This window comes from Rhinoderma darwinii, chromosome 1, assembly GCF_050947455.1.
Source record: "Rhinoderma darwinii isolate aRhiDar2 chromosome 1, aRhiDar2.hap1, whole genome shotgun sequence".
NCBI lineage: Eukaryota > Metazoa > Chordata > Amphibia > Anura > Rhinodermatidae > Rhinoderma > Rhinoderma darwinii.
Genome location: NC_134687.1, coordinates 495,381,161 through 495,399,708, shown reverse-complemented (window position 1 = coordinate 495,399,708; position 18,548 = coordinate 495,381,161). Strand labels below are relative to the sequence as shown.

At 46.6% G+C, this 18,548-nt stretch overlaps 1 protein-coding gene across 1 annotated transcript; it reads right to left on the bottom strand.

Annotated features, from left to right (window-relative positions):
* Window positions 1-13,521: 13,521 nt before the first annotated feature.
* On the bottom strand, window positions 13,522-18,293 carry LOC142680045 (uncharacterized). Its single transcript, XM_075847289.1, has 2 exons — window positions 17,371-18,293; window positions 13,522-14,123 (listed from the first exon to the last, which is right to left on the bottom strand). Exons 1-2 carry the CDS (start codon window positions 18,188-18,190, stop codon window positions 13,522-13,524), a joined length of 1,422 nt encoding a protein of 473 aa, XP_075703404.1. The 5' UTR covers window positions 18,191-18,293.
* Between the last annotated feature and the right edge of the window lie 255 nt (window positions 18,294-18,548).

Below are 18,548 nucleotides of genomic sequence, written 5' to 3'. Positions count from 1 at the left end.
TTTTCCATTGCCCCCCAAAAAAGTCATAATAAAAATGAATCAATAAGTCCCATGTACCCCAAAACAGTACCATTCAAAACTACGTCTTGTCCCGCAGAAAACAAGCCCAAAAAATCACTACATTGATGGAAAAATAAAAAAATTACGGCTCTTGGAAAGCGACGATGCAAAAACAAATAATTTTAGTTCAAAAGTGTTTTTATTGTGCAAAAGTCGTAAAACATAAAAAAACCTCCACATATGTGGTATCGCCGTGATCGTACCGACCCATAGAATAAAGGTAACATGTTAATTACGTCGCACAGTGAACGGCGTCAATTTAAAAACGCATAGAACAATGGCGGAATTTCAGTTTTTTTTTATAATCCCCCCCAAAAAGGTTAATAAAAGTTAATATAAAAATTATATGTACCCAAAAATGGTGCCATTAAAAAGCACAACTAATCCCGCAAAAAACAAGTCCTCATACAGCTATGTAGACGAAAAAATAAAAACGTTATAGCTCTTTGAATGCGACTATAGAAAAACTAATAAAATAGCTTGGTCATTAAGGCCTAAAATGGGCTGGTCACTAAGGGGTTAAATTGTGCATCAGTGTGATTAAAAAATATTTTAACCTTTTGAGATACAATTACTTTGTATTCTGTATACAGAGCAGCTGTATTTTGCACTGAATCCTGTACCCGTCAGGTCCTGCGGGACTGACAAGTTCGGTGGCAGTGGTATGGCTACCCCATTTTTGGCGGTTCTTTTAGAACTTGTTTTACATAAGTGTTCTTGTGTGTTCTTCTCCCTGTTTGTATTTATAGCCGGAGGAAGATGCTGGTCCACCGTTGAAACGCGTAGCCAATAAAGATTGTTCTTAACTATTTGGCATGGTCTTTGTCTGATGGTATTAGCACGGTTACCGAATTTCCCATATTTTATCCATTGTTGATATGACATTTTGTGTTGACACCTATTGTCCACTGGCAAGGGAATAGCTGCAGTTGTCATCTACATCTACTTGTACGCATATCTGCTACTTTCTCTCCATTTATTTTGACCTGGGTGACCTGTGCGAGTGTAGAACTGACAGTGCACAGACTGAACACTGACCCATCGGTCCGTGCAGTGAAAATCGCAGCATGCACTATTTTGGTCCGATTCTCTCGTTAGACCATTCAAGTCAATGGGTCAATGAAAAAAAAAAAATCGAACAGCACACGGACGCTATCTGAGTGCGGTCCGTTTTTATGGGTTGCTAGGAAATGCTGAAAAAAAAGAAAAAGCAGGAATTTTTTGGGATGGATGTGAAAAACGGATGATCACTGATGCTACATGGACTTTAACGCCCTGTTCACAGAGTTTTTTGACGTGGAAACCGCACCAAAAAAGCCTCCCATTGATTTCAATGGGAGACAGAATTGTTTTTTCCCGTGAGCGGAAAAACCGTCTTGTGGGAAAAAGAAACCACATGTCCTATCTTCGGGTGTTTTCGTCTCTGACCTCCCATTGACATCAATGGGAGGCAGAGAAAGCGTTTTTCGCAGCGTTTTTGCCCGCAGCGCCCAATGGCCGCGGGCGAAAAACGCCGCAAAAGACGTGGCAAACTGCGTGCAGGCAGATCAAAATCTGCCTCAAAATTCCAGACAGAATTTGGAGGCAGAATTTTCTGCCTGCAAAAAAACTAAACAGGGCCTAAAACTGACACAAGGAACACTCTGAGGCTGGGTTCCCACGTAGCGTAAACGCTGCGGAATTTCCGCAACGGAATTGTGTGCGGAAATTCCGCAGTATTTACAGTAGCAGCAAAGTGGATGAGATTTTGAAAACCTCATGCCGGCGCTGTGCAAATAAAACGCAGAGTAATTGTTAATAAATGGACCTGCGGTACGGAATTTAGTTCTGCAGCATGTCAATTTATACTGTGTTTTTGTTGCTTTTCCGCTGTGGGTTTTGACCCATTGAATTCAATGGGGATGCAAAACCCGCAACAGAAAGTCCGGCCTCCTGGGATGACGTTTCATCCCATGGTACAGCTGCAGCCAATCACAGGCTGCAGCATCACATGGCGAGCAACATCAATGTAGGAGGCCGGACTACGCGCAGAGAAGACCGAGGGGGTAAGTATGAACGGCTTTCTTCCGCAGCGGATGTTCCGTTCGAAAAACCGCACCACAATGTGGTGTGATTTTTTTGGACAGAATGTACTACGGGTACCAGGTCGGACACGCTGCGTGATTTTTACTCAGCGTATCGGCCCCGTGGGAACCCGGCCTTATGCTGCGTTTTCGTTGCTTTTCCGTTGCGGGATTTCCCCATTGAATTCAATGGGGATGCAAAACCCGCAACAGAAAGTCAAGTGTTGCAAGTAAGAAAAAAAAAAAAAGTTATACTTACCTAGAATTCCCTGCTTCTGCTCCAGTGAGGCGTCCTAAGATGACGTTTTATCCTATGTGACTGCTGCAACATCATCTTAAGAGGCAAGACTACGCACAGAAGAGAGGGAGGGGCTAAGTATTAATGTTTTGGGTATTTTTTCAGCGCTGCTTTCCGCAATGGAAATTCCGGGCGAAGCACCGCACCACAATGTGGTGCCGTTTTACGGACAGAATGTGCTGTGGTTTCCTGGTTGGATACGCTACATCGTTTTTACGGAGCATATTAGACCCGTGGGAAGATGGACTAACACTACACTGATTAAACTCTGATATAAGATTGTCAGTTTTTCCCCTGAAGAAACACAGACGAGTTTTACAATGCCATACATCTTTTTTTAGACAAGCATTCTCCAACCTGTGGCCCTCCCAGCTGTTGCTAAACTAGAACTCCCAGGATCCCCGCTTGATAGTTGAAGCTGCAGTTTTGTCACAGGTTAGAGACCACGGTTCTAGAAACGTCTAAATTGTGGAGTAGTCAAGTGTCAAAACATAACAAGTGTAACACACGCCATGTACTCCATTTTTGTAGCAGAATTTTGGTAAATTTTGCTTAGTAAATATTCCCCATTGTCTTATATGCCCTATTGTTTGGCACCTATGATTTAGTAGCTCCTGAGAGAAATTTTACAGACACAATAAACAGCCGCGCTGGGAATAATAAACAGGAGCACTACTATAAGGGTATGTTCACACGCAGTGTTTTCAGACGTAATTCAGGCGTTTTACACCTCGAATTACGCCTGAAAAAACGGCTCCATTACGCCTACAAACTTCTGCCTATTGCTTGCAATGGGATTTACGATGTTCTGTTCCCACGAGGCTTAATTTTACACGTCGCTGTCAAAATACAGCGCGTAAAAACACATCCACGAAAAAGAAGTGCATGTCACTTCTTGGGATGTTTTTGGAGGCGTTTTTCATTGACTCCATTGAAAAACAGCTCCAAAAACGGCCGTAAAATACGCAGCGAAAAACGTGAGTTGCTACAAAAAAATCTGAAAATCAGGAGCTGTTTTCGCCTGAAAACAGCTCCGTATTTTCAGACGTTTTTGGTCACTGCGTGTGAACATACCCTTACACTGTGTACAGCAGTTATGTTTATTGTGAGCTCTCATTGACATTTAGGCCTTATTTACACGAGCGTATTTCACGTCCGTGATACAAGCGTGAAAATCACACACGTCGCACGGACCTATGTAAGTCAATGGGGCCATTCAGACATTCCGTGTTTTTCAAGCTGCGTGAAACTCACTGCATGTCCTATACTTGAGGGTTTTTTGCGCATCACGCAACCATTGAAGTCAATGGGTGCGTGAAAATCACGGACATCACACGGACGCACATCCGTGTGCTTTGCGTTATTCCCGCAACAGTTGCTCAAGAAATGATGAGTAAAAGAAAACCAAACTCCTTTATTTCACATACGTAAAAACCACGTGACATAAGGATGCCATACGCGCAAAAATAACGCAGACAAGCACCATACACTGATGACACACACGGAACTGCAACGCGCGCAAAATACTGCATTTTTTACGCGCACAAAACGCACACATTCGTCTAAATAAGACCTTATGCTTTCACTACTAATCTGACAAGAGTTTATTTCAAGCAGTATCAAGTAGTTAACCTGTGTACACGAGGCCTTTGACAAGGCAGTAACAGCCAGTATAGTATTGATGCAGATACAACTTACCAGAGAAGGTTCTATGGCCATTGCTGTGCATTCCACTTGTGTTAGAACAGTCAGGAAGGATGAAACAGATATAAATCAGTTGCTGCATTCAGTGTGTAGACAGTCATATGCCTCCACTAAGGCTCTAGTAGGCCCCATAGCTGTCAACAAGGCAGGTAAAACTGTGAAGGAGTGCAACGAGTTTCCTGGGAGTGGTTGTGCTGGAGGCCAAGTGACACGTTACCTGAGGGAAACCTCCCAGGTCCATTACACTGGAGAGTGTAACGCATAGAAGAGCAAACATGAGTTTATGTGTACTTACCTTTCTTTATCTTAGAACATGACAACTACTCTGTCCATACACACACAAAAAAACACACAACTCCTTCATAAGTGGTGCCGCAGGAGGTAACCACAAATCCATAGCTGAATATAATCTATGTGTCACTGAGCAAACCACCCTGGAGTGAGTAAAAGATACAGCTCCACTACATTACATCTGGAATCTAACATATCAGGTGTTACAGAAATATATTAAATGATGTTGGTGAGGTACAGTGGGACAGATTTCAAGTGTTATCCATTGTATAATGAATAGTGTAACATTTTTACCATATGCTTTCTGTATCAATTCCAAATTGTTTTCAAGATCTCTGCTTGCTGTCCTTCAATAAGAACTTTCATTGTTTACTTCCGGTTGATAAAAATCTGTCCTGTTTTCACACAGGTGCCGAGCTTGTTAGCAGACCCAGCTCTGATAACTGTACTGTAAGGCCTCATTCACACGGCAGGGTTTCCCGGCCGGGTGCCGGCCGTTCATAAATCGGCCGGCACCCGGCTGCATTAGGAATAATAGACCCCTAATGGGGCTATTCACACGACCGATTTTTTGACGGCCGGGAAAACCGCCCGTCAAAAAATAGGACATGCTCTATTTTATTAATTTTCTCACCTTATGATTATTGTCATACACACACATACACCTACACACGTACACCCTTCACTTACCTTATTTTATCTCTTTATCTTTGCACGCATACACACACATACGTTTTATATTCCTAATTTTACACCATCTACATATCCTGATTTTTAGTTCAATTATGTACCTATTTAGCATTCTTTAGTCACTATCACTTATCTAGTAGTACATACACTTTCACATCACATTCATCATTGGTGCGTGAAACAGTGCCATCATAATTTTGGATAACACACTTTTTCACGTTTTCTTGGGTCTTGACTATAGTGTATTAAATTATTGTATTCATATATGTTGATATTTTCTGAATGTATTGTGTGTACATATTATACATGAATCTTGATATACATTTTTTGTACATATGAGTGGGCGCACATATATGTATATATCACACCACATATATATATATATATATATATAGATTTTTTAACACATATAACAGTTGTTATACATTCTTTATAGGTCACATAACCACTAGTTTTTATATTTATATTTCTGGTTCATGTATGTGTGTGTATATATATATATATATTTTTTATATTTTCATGTATATATTTGGGTATGCGCTCACATGGCCCCCCCTTTTTAACAACTTGTACTTGTATATCTCGATTTAAACCAAACTGTAATATTGGAATTATGTGGATCTATCTGATTGCATCTGCCTATGTTTGGTCTGAGAGAAAATATATGGAAATTTCTTTGGATTTGTGCACATACGCATACATGCAATATCCTTTTATATTTTCTTATTTGTTTATACTATGGAATTGCGGTAGGGAAAGCAGTAGGGACAGTCGAACAAAGAATGAATAAATTGTAACCAATGCAATATTTATATTTATTTTATTATCATGTTTTCATTCATTTTTCCAATTCTGTTATATATATTCTTTACACACATTCTTTTATCATATATATTTTTTATTTTTTACTTTTTATTATTTTTTATTTATTTATTTATTTATTTATTTATTTCTTTAATTCATATTTATTTTTATTTATATTTATTTTTATTCTCATATTTATTCTTATTAACATTCATTTTTATTATATTTTTCACATATTGTATATATATTTTTGCATTTATTTCATCTATTTATTCAATTTGTTTTATTTAAATTTATATATTTTGTTTTTCTGTGCCATACATACTGTGATTAAATTCATCCAAACATTTCATTATTATTCTGGCACTTGCAATCTGATATATGTATACTCTGTTTTCCCTATGATGTTCGTTGCTCTATCTTTGTTCAGTGCGCATGCGCGGCCTGGCGGTCTGGGATTTCGCTGCCGCGGCCGGAATAACATGGAGGCGTGGCTCTCGTCCTCCTGGGTCCAGGGTCGTGCCTGGGATGCTGATACGCCGGAACTTCTTTTCCGGCTGTCTGTGTCCCTGGCCGGACTGGGTCGCGGGACACCAGATCCTCGTCTCTGCTCCGTTTCCGGCGGATGATACACCGGACTGTCGGGCCGCGACACATCATGTGTCAACAATGATTTCAAGCAGCCACAGCTGCTCCCCTGCTGTTTTATTGGCTTTTGTTGGTTTAAATGTGGTCTTTTCACTTTCTGACACCACCCCCAGACGAAGGCTCGAGGGCCGAAACGCGCGTCGGGGTTGATGCCAGACAGTGCCAACTGTGACATGGGTAAGACGTTTTGCTTCATTTCAGCTATTTCAGCCGTTCCTTCTATGCATGTATTCCTTTGATGGTTATACATGTGCGAGTGGACTGTTGCTCTCTCCAACTCCTGCATCTGGCTGTGATTAATATCACCGCCTGGTGTGATCCTCACCCATTACACTGGGTGCAGGACTGTGTGCACTATAGCTACACTCATATTTATTTATTTATATATTTATTTATTCATTTATTTATTTATTTCATTTATTCATTCATTTATGAATTAGGAATTGCTCATTTCTTCCCCTTGTCACTTTGTTATTTAATGTATTACAACTCTAACATTGCCTACATCACTGTCTGGCATCCTTTTCACACTGTGGCCATCATCTTTAACTTTTAAATGTCTTTTGTTATCTGTTCTAATAAAATTTGTCATTTTTAACCAAACCTTGGTGTGTCGGACTCCGTTTCTAGGTTTATAATTCATTTAGAGTGTATCCCCACCGTTACCATCATGCTCATTTAGGGCTTGTAAGTCCCGCCCCCCGCGCTTTTTTCTTTGTCCCTTTATCTTATATGCATACAATAGATATTCATCTTATTAATGTTTAACCTTTGGGACTTGGGTTTGGCTGGCGCTGCTCTTTTGGTGCTCTCCATATAGGTATAGTACATGCTCTATTTTCGCCCGGGTACCCGGCCGCCCGGCTCCCATAGAAGTCTATGGGGCCGGGTAATACCCGGCCATCACCGGGATGTGTCCCGAGTGACGGCCGGGTTTTCCGGCTCTTGCGCTCTATCTCCTCCTCCTCACAGCGCAGAGTGCATGTGAGGAGGAGGAGTTGATGTCATTCTGACGAATGGCATCGCTGTACACGGTGTGGCAGGGCCGGGGTGTACAGCAGGTGGAAGGGAGCGCTGCGCTGGCTCCCTTCTCCTGCTTGTTTTAAAAGCGCCCTGGCCAGGCGACACCTTTGATGGCGCCGCTAGCAGCTGCAGCAGCTGCTGCTGCTGCTACTACTGTAGCGACGCCACTATAGCAGAGCGGGGAGGTATCTCCCCGCTCTGCTATGTGCTAGCCGCACTTTAGCTCCTTGAAGGAGCGGAATCCCCGTGTGTTCGGGGATTCCGCTCCTGGACAGAGCGCTTGATGTCTCTGTCCATATCTGGGCAGTGACATCAGGGGAAACTCCTGAAGCGGAATCCCCGAACACATGGGGATTCCCCTTCAGGAGTTGCCGCTGATGTCACTGTCCGGATCTGCCCGGCCTGGCACGGATGCATAACTTTATGCAAACCGGCCGGGCAGAATGGCCGATTTTACCGGCCGGCACTCGGGCTCGGACGCGACCCGGTCGTGTGAATCCCGCCTAACTGTAAGGCTTCGTTCACATCTACGTTCCGGGTTCCATTGTTCTGTTCCATTGTTTCTGACTTCTAAAACAAGCCTGTACAAAATAATACCAAATAAAAAAGGCTACCAAAAACCCATGTTATATTTTAATAATGCAAGACTTTTTACAGATGTGTTTATTGTGTTTTTAATGCAGTTAAAATTGCCAGAAAAATTCTGTGCGTGAAGTAGGCCTAATGAAAAGATTTCCAACTCTTACGTATTGTGGACCTACTCCTGTGTTTGGCTTACAAATACGGATGCAAAATACGAAACAAAATATGCCGTGTGAAAGAGGCCTTAGACACAGAGGTGTATTTTGGTCAGTATTTGAAAGCCAAAACCAGTAGTCGGTCTGAAACATGGAAGAGGTGTGACTCCTTCTATTAGGGTATGTTCACACAAGGCGGATACAAGTCCGCCTCGTATCCTCCCTGGTCCCCGCAGGGAATTTCTTATGAAAAAACGCACCAAATTGAATTGTGGTGCAGTTTTTTGGCTGGAATGTCTGCTGCGGAAATGAGCAGGTAAGAAAAGAAAAAAAAGCCCATACTTACCGTTAGCCATGGCGACGCGTCCCTCTGACGTCCTGCAGCCCGGCCTCCTGGGATAACATTTCATCCTATGTGACCGCTGCAGCCTGTGATTGGATGCAGCAGTCACATGGGATGAAATTTCATCCCTGGAGGCCGGGCAGGACGCAGGAGAATATACATCTGACTATGTATAGACTATTTTTTTTCTGAGTTGCGGCAGAATCGCAGGTTTTCCACTGCAAAAATCGCAACATTTGCTTTTTGTTACGGGTTTTTAAAACCTGCAACAGAAAGCCAGCGATTCCGCAGCAGATTTAAAAACCCGCACCACAGGTCAATTTATGAACAGTGTTTCTGTGGTTTTTTTTTACACAGTGTGTGGATGAGATTTATTCATGACATTTTTATTCAAATTTCATCAACTTTGCTGCTGTGGATTTTCCGCTATGAAATCAGATTTATTCTACGTGTGGACTTACCCTGTATTGAAAAGGTGCGGTTGGAATTTTTTTTGGGTCAAAAACCGCATTGGCAAACCGCAGTTTTTCCATGCATTTTTTTATTGCAGCAATTTAGTGCAATTGTCATGGAATTTGTATGGGGTTATATGAACTTTTCAAGACTATTCTGACCTAGTTCCTTTCTATATACAGGGTGCTAGTGGACTGACCCACAGTGTTTCAAATTGGTTTTGCATCAGAAATTCCAACATGTGGTTTAGCCAGTGGTCCAGCATAGCCCATTAAAATATCAGGATTAGGCCTCATTTACACGAGCGTGTGCGTTTTGCGCACGCAAAAAAACGCAGCGTTTTGCGTGCGCAAAAGGCACTTGACAGCTCCGTGTGCCATCAGTGTATGATGCGCGGCTGCGTGATTTTCGCGCAGCCGCCATCATAGAGATGAGGCTAGTCGACGTCAGTCACTGTCCAGGGTGCTGAAAGAGTTAACTGATCGGCAGTAACTCTTTCAGCACCCTCGACAGTGAATTCCGATCACCATATCGAGTAACCTGTTTAAAAAAAAAGAGGTTCGTACTTACCGAGAACTTCCCGGCCGTTGCCTTGGTGACGCGCCTCTCTTGACTTCTGGCCCCACCTCCCTGGATGACGCGGCAGTCCATGTGACCACTGCAGCCTGTGCTTGGCTTGTGATTGGCTGCAGCTGTCACTTGGACTGAATTGTCATCCCAGGAGGTCAGACTGGAGGAAGAAGCCGGGAGTTATCGGTAAGTCAGAACTTTTTTTTTTTTACACGTTCACGTATATTGGGATCGGAAGTCACTGTCCAGGTTGCTGAACCAGTTTAACTCTTTCAGCACCCTGGACAGTGACTGTCTCCTGCCGGGTTCGGTCAAAACGAGTTCGGCCGAACCCGGTGAAGTTCGGTTCGCTCATCTCTAAGACACTCCATTCGGATGTTTGTAAACAGAAAAGCACGTGGTGCTTTTCTGTTTACATTCAGTTTGACAGCTCTTGCGCGAATCACGCAGTTCGCACGGAAGTGCTTCCGTGCGACCTTCGTGGTTTTCACGCACCCATTGACTTCAATGGGTGCGTGATGCGCGAAAAACGCACGATTATAGAACATGTCGTGAGTTTTACGCAACGCACTCGCTCTGTGCAAAATTCACGCATTGTCTGCACTGCCCCATAGAGTAATATAGGTGCGTACGACACGCGTGAAAAGCACGCGCGTCGCACGCGCGTCGCACGCGCGTATATTACGCTCGTGTAAATGAGGCCTTAAGGCGGGTCGCACGGACCTATACAAGTCTATGGGGGCATGCAGACAGTCCGTGAGTTTTGCTCAGCGTGAGTGTGCTGAAAAAAACTCACGACATGTTCTAAAAATCTGTTAAACTGTTTCAGCACCCTAGACAGTGACTTCCGATCCCAATATACGTGAACGTGTAAAAAAAAAAAAAAGTTCTGACTTACCGATAACTCCCGGCTTCTTCCTCCAGTCTGACCTCCCGGGATGACAATTCAGTCCAAGTGACAGCTGCAGCCAATCACAAGCCAAGCACAGGCTGCAGCGGTCACATGGACTGCCGCGTCATCCAGGGAGGTGGGGCCAGATGTCAAGAGAGGCGCGTCACCAAGGACGCGTCACCAAGGCAACGGCTGGGAAGTTCTCGGTAAGTACGAACCTCTTTTTTTTTAAACAGGTTACTCGATATGGTGATCGGGATTCACTGTCGAGGGTGTTGAAAGAGTTACTGCCGATCAGTTAACTCTTTCAGCACCCTGGACAGTGACTCACGTCGACTAGCCTCATCTCATACACTGATCACACACGGAGCTGTCAAGTGCCTTTTGCGCACGCAAAACGCTGCGTTTTTTGCGTGCGCAAAACGCACACGCTCGTGTAAATAAGGCCTAAAACCACAGTTAGCAACGCAAGTTGACCGCATTGTGTCTTCTACATTAATAGGTGGTTTTGTACCGCTAAATGGAATACAAAATAATAAACATTCATTCAGTTACCTGAGAAATCCATTGCAGACGGTTTCACATTTTCAAAACCACAAAAAAAAAAAAAAAAAAGAAAACCGTGCGAATATATCCATTGGCTTACAAATACTGATGCAAAATATGTCCGTATGAAAATGGCCTTACGCCACCTCATGACTGACATATATGCAAGCCAATAATTTGCACCCAAAATTTGTCAACCTCCTTAATAAATTTAGCACAGCATTTTGCCACACTCATTTCATGCACCATTTCCTAAAACTATTGCAGCCATCACAACGATGAAAAGTGGTGAATGTGGTTAACAAATTTTGTGCATGTTTGGTGAATATTACACCACTTTTCTGGTACATTTTTTCAATTTACATTTTTAACCATCAAAAATAATGAAATGTTCCCTAATTCGTAGATATCCTCTTCAAACATGAAATAACAGGAAAGAAAACATTTCCTTGGATTTCTACCTACTCCCGACGTAGCTCTCTTGCCCGTGCACCGAATAATCATGGAATCTGGCGTCTTTACTTCGAATGAGTGGTGAGCGGACCAATTTTTCTTGTATATTTTTTACTTGCTATTAAATAACAGGACTACAATTAACTTTGCTTGTCAAATTGCAGTGTGGATCACAATGCAGTCAGGGGATCCGATGACACAAATGCAGTGCTGTAGCAACCTGTTTAGCCAGTTCCGGCTACAGCGCCATAAATACTGTGCTATGGGAGTAATTCTGTAGGTTGGGTTTGTACTGAAATCTATTTGTAATAAATTGGACTCTTGACAACTGATATCTCCTACTAAGTAGATTGAAAACAATTATAAATTGTAATATTCCCGTTTTCGCTAGGATTTAGCCTTGTGTAAACATGATGCAGTACATAATGTATATTGCAAGTGATTCACATGCTGCATGTGCAAAGAAGTGTCTCCTGAAGGACTGCTTAGTTCTGCACCTGCTTAAGGTGGCCAAACACATTACATGTATGTCGGTCAAACCTGGCGATTTCAGTGAGACCGGCCGACCATCTAATGTGTAGAATTGTGTCCCCACTTTACCTCGACGGCAGATGTCGGGGGAGAGAAGGATCGGGCTGTTGAATTTCAACATGCCGATCCTTTTGTTTGCAAGAAAATGAGCCACTGCCAGAGGAGTCTGGCTTTGCCACTTATCCCTATTGAAAACACATGTACTCTCAGCCAAACATGCATGTCTATTGGCGAGTCGGGAGGAACAGCTGTTGGTCGACAACTACGTGTATAATCTTCAAATGTCTCTTTGTCACAATCACAAATGAGTATTTCCATTCTTAAAGAGGCTCGGTCACCAGATTCTCAAATCCCTATCTTCTATTGCATGTGATCGGCGCTGCAATGTAGAGAACAGTAACGTTTTGTTTTTTTTAAAAACGTTCATTTTTGGCCAAGTTATGAGCTATTTTATATATATGCAAATGAGCTTTGAAACGGACAACTGGGCGTGTTTTTTTTCGTATGTCCAACTGGGCGTGTATTGTGTTTTTAACTGGGTGTGTTTACTTGTTTTACTAACTGGGCGTTGTGAATAGAAGTGTATGATGCTGACGAATCAGTGACCAATCAGCATCATGCACTCCTCTCCATTCATTTACACAGCAGCATCACATTCTTATTAGAACGATGTGCAGCCACATACACAAGTGTCCTGATAATGAATGCACATGACCTGCCTAGGTAGAGTCGTGTGTTAACCTTAAACCATACTATCCCCCATCCCCATTTAGTAACGACACATGACACCGAGGTTGGATGTGAAATGGCCACAGCAGCCGTTTATTAATTTCACAGTTTTATAAAAACAATTTAAATCCGAAACATTCGGATAACTAGTTAGGAATCCACCAGAGAATTCCTCCTAATAATTCACATGACCCAACATGGGTCATAACATTAACCCGAGCAGAGGAAGTCCTTGAAGCCCCCTCAGATAGTCCTTTTTAAAGAACACACCGAATTAGCCATCTGCAAACCACCAATTACCTCCAGCCGTAAACCAGCTCGGAAGCACCGTTCACCTCTGCAGATGGCTCCAACCACTAGAAGTCCACTTCAAGGGGATAACACCCGATGAAGCCCTCCAGTGATATACCGACCACTAGAAGTCCACTTCAAGGGGATAACACCCGATGAAGCCCTCAAGTGATATACCGACCACTAGAAGTCCACTTCAAAGGGATAACACCCGATGAAGCCTTCAAGTGATATACCTTCTACCAGAAGACCACTTCAAAGGGATACCACCCGATGAAGTCTTCAACCATGTACCTTTTTTGGGGGACGCATACCCCCGATGCGACCCCCCCACCATTTTGTACTGACTGGCCTCAAGGACTCCCCCCGCCACAGCGAAACAGGCCTTGACCACCTTAAGCCTGTGAGTTCCTCCACACCACCACCGCCCTTTCTATTCCTTCTGCTATCGCCAAGCTCCAAAGATCAATGCCAACCTCGGTCAGATGAACCCCGTCACTCCTCCAGAAATTCCCCACTCCTGACTCCAAATCCCTATGCCTCACGCAAATGCCCCCGTTTTTTGCCACAAAACGGGACACCGCCCGATTAACTTTAATGCGAGCCTTATTGACTCTCTCCACAGATCTAGCTAACCGCCAATGCTTTCTTGGGACTATGTCCGACCACACTATCACCAACTTGGGATAAGATACCCACAAACACAACATATCATGTTTGGTATCCCGCACCAACTCACGAAAGGGGCGGACTCCTAAGTCATTCCCACCCACGTGCAACACTAAGACCTCCGGAACCCTATCAAGCCGAGCATATGTCTGGAATTCCGCCAACACCCTGCTCCACGACATACCTCTAAAACCCAGCCAATGCACAACCGCATCCTGTCGCGGAATGCGCAACTGGCGACCATTCGGGCGGACGTCCGCCCTCAAAGCCCCCCAGTGCACGTAAGAATGACCCATCAACCACACCAAACACGGAGGCGACTCTGAAACTGAAAAAACAATTAGGCACCACCATATAACATTTGTAAAGCGTTAACAGCAAAATTCATAACATATGGGGGCGGACATAGGACTTAAACCTGTTGGACTCCCAACGACCAATACGCCTCACCCCCTCATCATCCAACCCCCAGCGCCCCGCTTCTGTTGCTGCGCCAATCCTGAAGGAATGAGATGAATATGAGCCTGCCGCGACACCAACCGCCGTCAAACATTTTTTAAATACAGCTCCAAACTGAAACCTGGACAAAAACGACCCGTCCACCTGACGTAACAAAGGCAAATCTGGAGACCCCCTGTTTGGCGTAAAACCCCGCATGCACTCTACTGGGCACATAACCGACCCCGGGGCGCAACCCCTTCAAAGCCTGCGATACCAGAAATTCCTTCGATACATCCTGAAAGCCCCGCAACTTAAACCCAAACGCCACCGCAGACATGAACCGGTTCACCTTCGCCACTGAAAACCCCGCCTCCCAGGCGTCCCCTAACCAGTACAAAAGTGCCACCAACCTGTCTCTATCCGTATTGACGTCACCCAACTCTCTTACCCACTCCTCCCACTGCCTCCAACAAGCAGCATAAGCACTCCACGTCGTGCGCGCCAAAGACCTTTGTCCCAATTGTTCTACAGGACCGAGACCAGATCCCAAAGATGCTGCGGACAAGCCAAACCGAGACGTTCCGCTCCCGGTGCCAATTGCCGAAACCGGTCCCACTGCGAGCGAGAAAGAGCATCAGCGATACAATTCCGTACACCCGGGACATGCACCGCCACCACCCACGCGTTCAACGACAAACATACCAACACTAAATGTCGCAACAATTGAACTACCGGAGGAAAGGACGCCGTGATGTTATTAATGGCAAGCACCACCCCCATGTTGTCGCAGTAAAAAAAAAAAAAAACGGACCTTCTTATCCCTGAGCCTGTCCCCCCAAATGGTAGCCGCCACCCCGATGGGAAACAGCTCGAGCAGGGCCAGATTCCGCGTGAGTCCACTGGACACCCAGCTAGCCGGCCATTGACCTGCGCACCCCGGACCTCCCCCGTAAGCTCCAAAACCACCCGCCCCAGCCGCATCCGTGAAAATATTCAAAACACTCGTATCCTGCGCTGGGGCCATCCATAGCGAGCGACCATTGAACTGGCCCAAGAAGTCATTCCAAACCTGAAGATCAGCACGGTACTCCTCCTTGAGCCGCACACAATGATGCGGCGCACGCACTCCCACCGTTGCCGCCGCCAACCTCCTACCAAACACCCTCCCCATCGGCATAATCCGGCAGGCGAAATTCAACTTCCCCAGCAGCGACTGAAGCTCCCTCAGCGTCACTTTCTTCATTCTACAAGCCCGTTGAACCTCCAGCCTCAAAGCACCCAACTTATCCGCCGGGAGGCGACACTCCATTGCCACCGAGTCTATTTCGATTCCCAAAAAACAAATCGTCGCTACCGGGCCCTCCGTTTTTTTTTCGGCGCCAAAGGAATCCCAAAATCCCTCGCCACCTTCTGTAGAGCATGAAGCAAATTACCGCAAACCGGCGAACCCCCCGGGCCAACGCATAACAAATCATCTAAGTAATGGATCAACGAGTCGACCCCGGATACTCCCCTCTTTACCCACTCCACGAAGCTACTAAACGCCTCGAAGTATGCACAAGAAAGGGAACACCCCATCGGAAGGCACTGATCCACGTAAAAGGCCCCATTCCAAAAACAACCCAACAGCCGTTGCTTTCTGTATGGACCGGCAACAACCTGAACGCCGCCTCGATGTCAGTTTTTGCTAGCAGCGCCCCAGGACCCGCAGCCCGCACTAACCCCACCGCCTTATCGAATGAGGTATAAACTACGGAGCACAACTCGTGATCAATCCCGTCATTTACCGACGAACCTTTGGGATACGATAAATGTTGAATCAAACGAAACTTTCCGGGCTCGCGTTTAGGGACAATACCCAAAGGGGACACAACTAAATCTTTCACCGGCGACTCCACAAATGGCCCCGACATGCGCCCCAACGAAACTTCTTTTAACAACTTTTCCGACACGACTTCCACATGCAAGTAAGCCGATTTTAAATTTCTCCCCGTAACCGGAACCTCATAAGGAGGCGGAGGAATAACAAAACCAACACTAAACCCTTCATAAAGCAACCTAGCTGCCGCCCTATCCGGATACTCATTTAGATAAAGGGCCATCCTTTCCACCCTCACCGGCGACACCCCCTTGACCAGCCCCGTGCTGGTTCCCGGACCTCTTTTTTCGCAGACATTTTGCCGCCCCGTGTGATGCACCATTACACTCGGAGCACACGTGCTTGAACTTGCACGTGGCCCCAAACTTGCACTGGCCTTCATTGAATTGCCAGCAAAACCCCGCCTTTCCCCCGCCGCTTGGTCCACTCTGACTAGACTGGCCTCCCTGGCCACCGCTCCCGGGAACGGGCTGCCTAACCGGAGCCGTAACCCGTAACCAGAGAGCAATATCCTTCTGGTCCCACCGAATCGCCGGCCGAACCGCCTTCCGCTGACGGAATTGCTCATCATATCGCAGCCACGCCTGACCCCCATACGCCCTATGAGCCTCCCCAATAGCATCAAAATAACAAAATAACGCCGAACAATTTTCCGGCGCCTTTTCCCCTATCACACTAGCCAATATGGCGAACGCCTGCGACCAATTAACGAACGTCTGCGGGATAAGCCTATACCGCCGCCGTTCCTCCTCGTCCTTTTTACTCTCATCCCGCTTGCCCTTATCCAAATTGAATTTAGCCAGCGGCAAGAGAGAAAAAAAATTTCAACGTATTCATCTTTCCAGATCCGATCACGCACCTCCTGCTTTAAATGCGCCCCCAACGGACCCTCAAAACAAACATACACCTCCCCCCGAGCACGATCGTCCATGCGCACTCGATCGCCGTCCTTCTGTGCCTCAGTCTGCACCGACACCGCGACCGCCTCTCTAACCGCCACCACAGGACGCGCCTGCAACGATCCCACGTCCCTGGGGCCTTCCCAAACTACCGCAGGGGACACTTCCGTTACTACCGGCGCCGCGGCCCTATCAAGGCGCCCCACCAGCCCGTAAGCAACCCACTAAATCTGCCAAACCCGCTCCGTCGCGTCCGCCCGCGCCACTACCGGCCCCCGATGCTATGCTAGCAGCCCCCCCGCCGACACCCGACATAAAAATCGCTGGATAAGACAATAATGGAGTTATACACTCACCGGGCTGCACAGGCGCTGTGTTCCCGTCAGCCGGACCATCCTGACCTCGACGATAGACGTCCAGTTCACCTTCCTCCAGTTCTTCTCTCGCCGACGACTGTCCCTCCCAACGACATCTTCGGAAAGGGGATGAGGACGCGCTGACCGATGGGCCGGCAACCTGCCGCCCGACCGCCGGGACCCAGACTTCCGACCGGACCTGTTGCCTCGACGTCGCTGCAGATCTAGTCGTCCGTCTAGACGATCCTGACGAAGCCTGCCCCCTGGCCGGAACATCACCATGCGGGGCGGCCGTACCTTGCTCTCGACATCTTCCATCTGATGGGGGAGGGGTGACAGGGAGCCCAGCCTGCGACTCCCTGCTTACCGCCGGACCCCGTCGCGGCCTGGGATTCCTGCCAGGACGCAGGGCCTGGGAAGGGGCGGTCCTCCCAGCTGCCTGGCCTGCAGCGTCCGGGATCGGGCTCCCTCTGCGACGCCGTGTCCGCGGGACTACCTCCGGACTAAGGCGCTCTGGAGGTCGGGACCGCCGAGAGGGACGGGTCGACACAGCCCGCATCGCCGTCACCCCTGGCACCGCTCTCTGCCTGCCCAGCGCAGGAGCGGTTGTTGCCGACTCCCCCCCCGCCGCCATAGCCATGCTCGTAAGGGGGCCGGGGGAGGGGAGCCTGTCCCTTACAACAGACCCCGAACGCCGTGCCCGGCGTGGCGAAACGGCGTCCGGGATCCGCGTTAATGCAGCCACGGTCTCCTCCAGCCATCCGGGACCGTGGTGCACAGCAGCGGCACGCAGCCGCTCTAAAATCAGGGCCTCTGCCATTACTAAAGAGCCAGGCAACGGGGAGCTTTGCTTACTGTGTGTTACTCCTCCCGCTGCTTCCGGCTCAATGCCGAGAAACAGCGGGAAGCACAGCAACGGCCCCCCCCGCCCCCCTTAACTCCTCCCCGTCCCTCCTTCAGCTCCTTCAACTTTCCCTGACCTCGTAACATTAACCCTTTCCCTACCAGGACGGTCATGTCGGCTTCCCTTAAGCCTGCAGCTGCGTCCAGCCTCTTCTTGACCTCCAGCCTGGACCTCATGTGTATTCAGAATCCTGACACTTCTGAATCTTTTCTGTGAGATTTCAGCAAGCCACGCATAATCTCGCGAGATTACGAGGTAAACGAGATTTCGGTTC

What these genes read in the sequence shown, in the direction of transcription:
- LOC142680045 (XM_075847289.1), bottom strand. Translation starts at nt 18,190, where the DNA reads ATGGCAGAGGCCCTGATTTTAGAGCGGCTGCGTGCCGCTGCTGTGCAC. An exon ending in CACAGCGCCTGTGCAGCCCG is followed by an intron (nt 14,124 to 17,370) that starts GTGAGTGTATAA and finishes TTGTTTTTTCAG; the next exon opens with TTTCAGAGTCGCCTCCGTGT.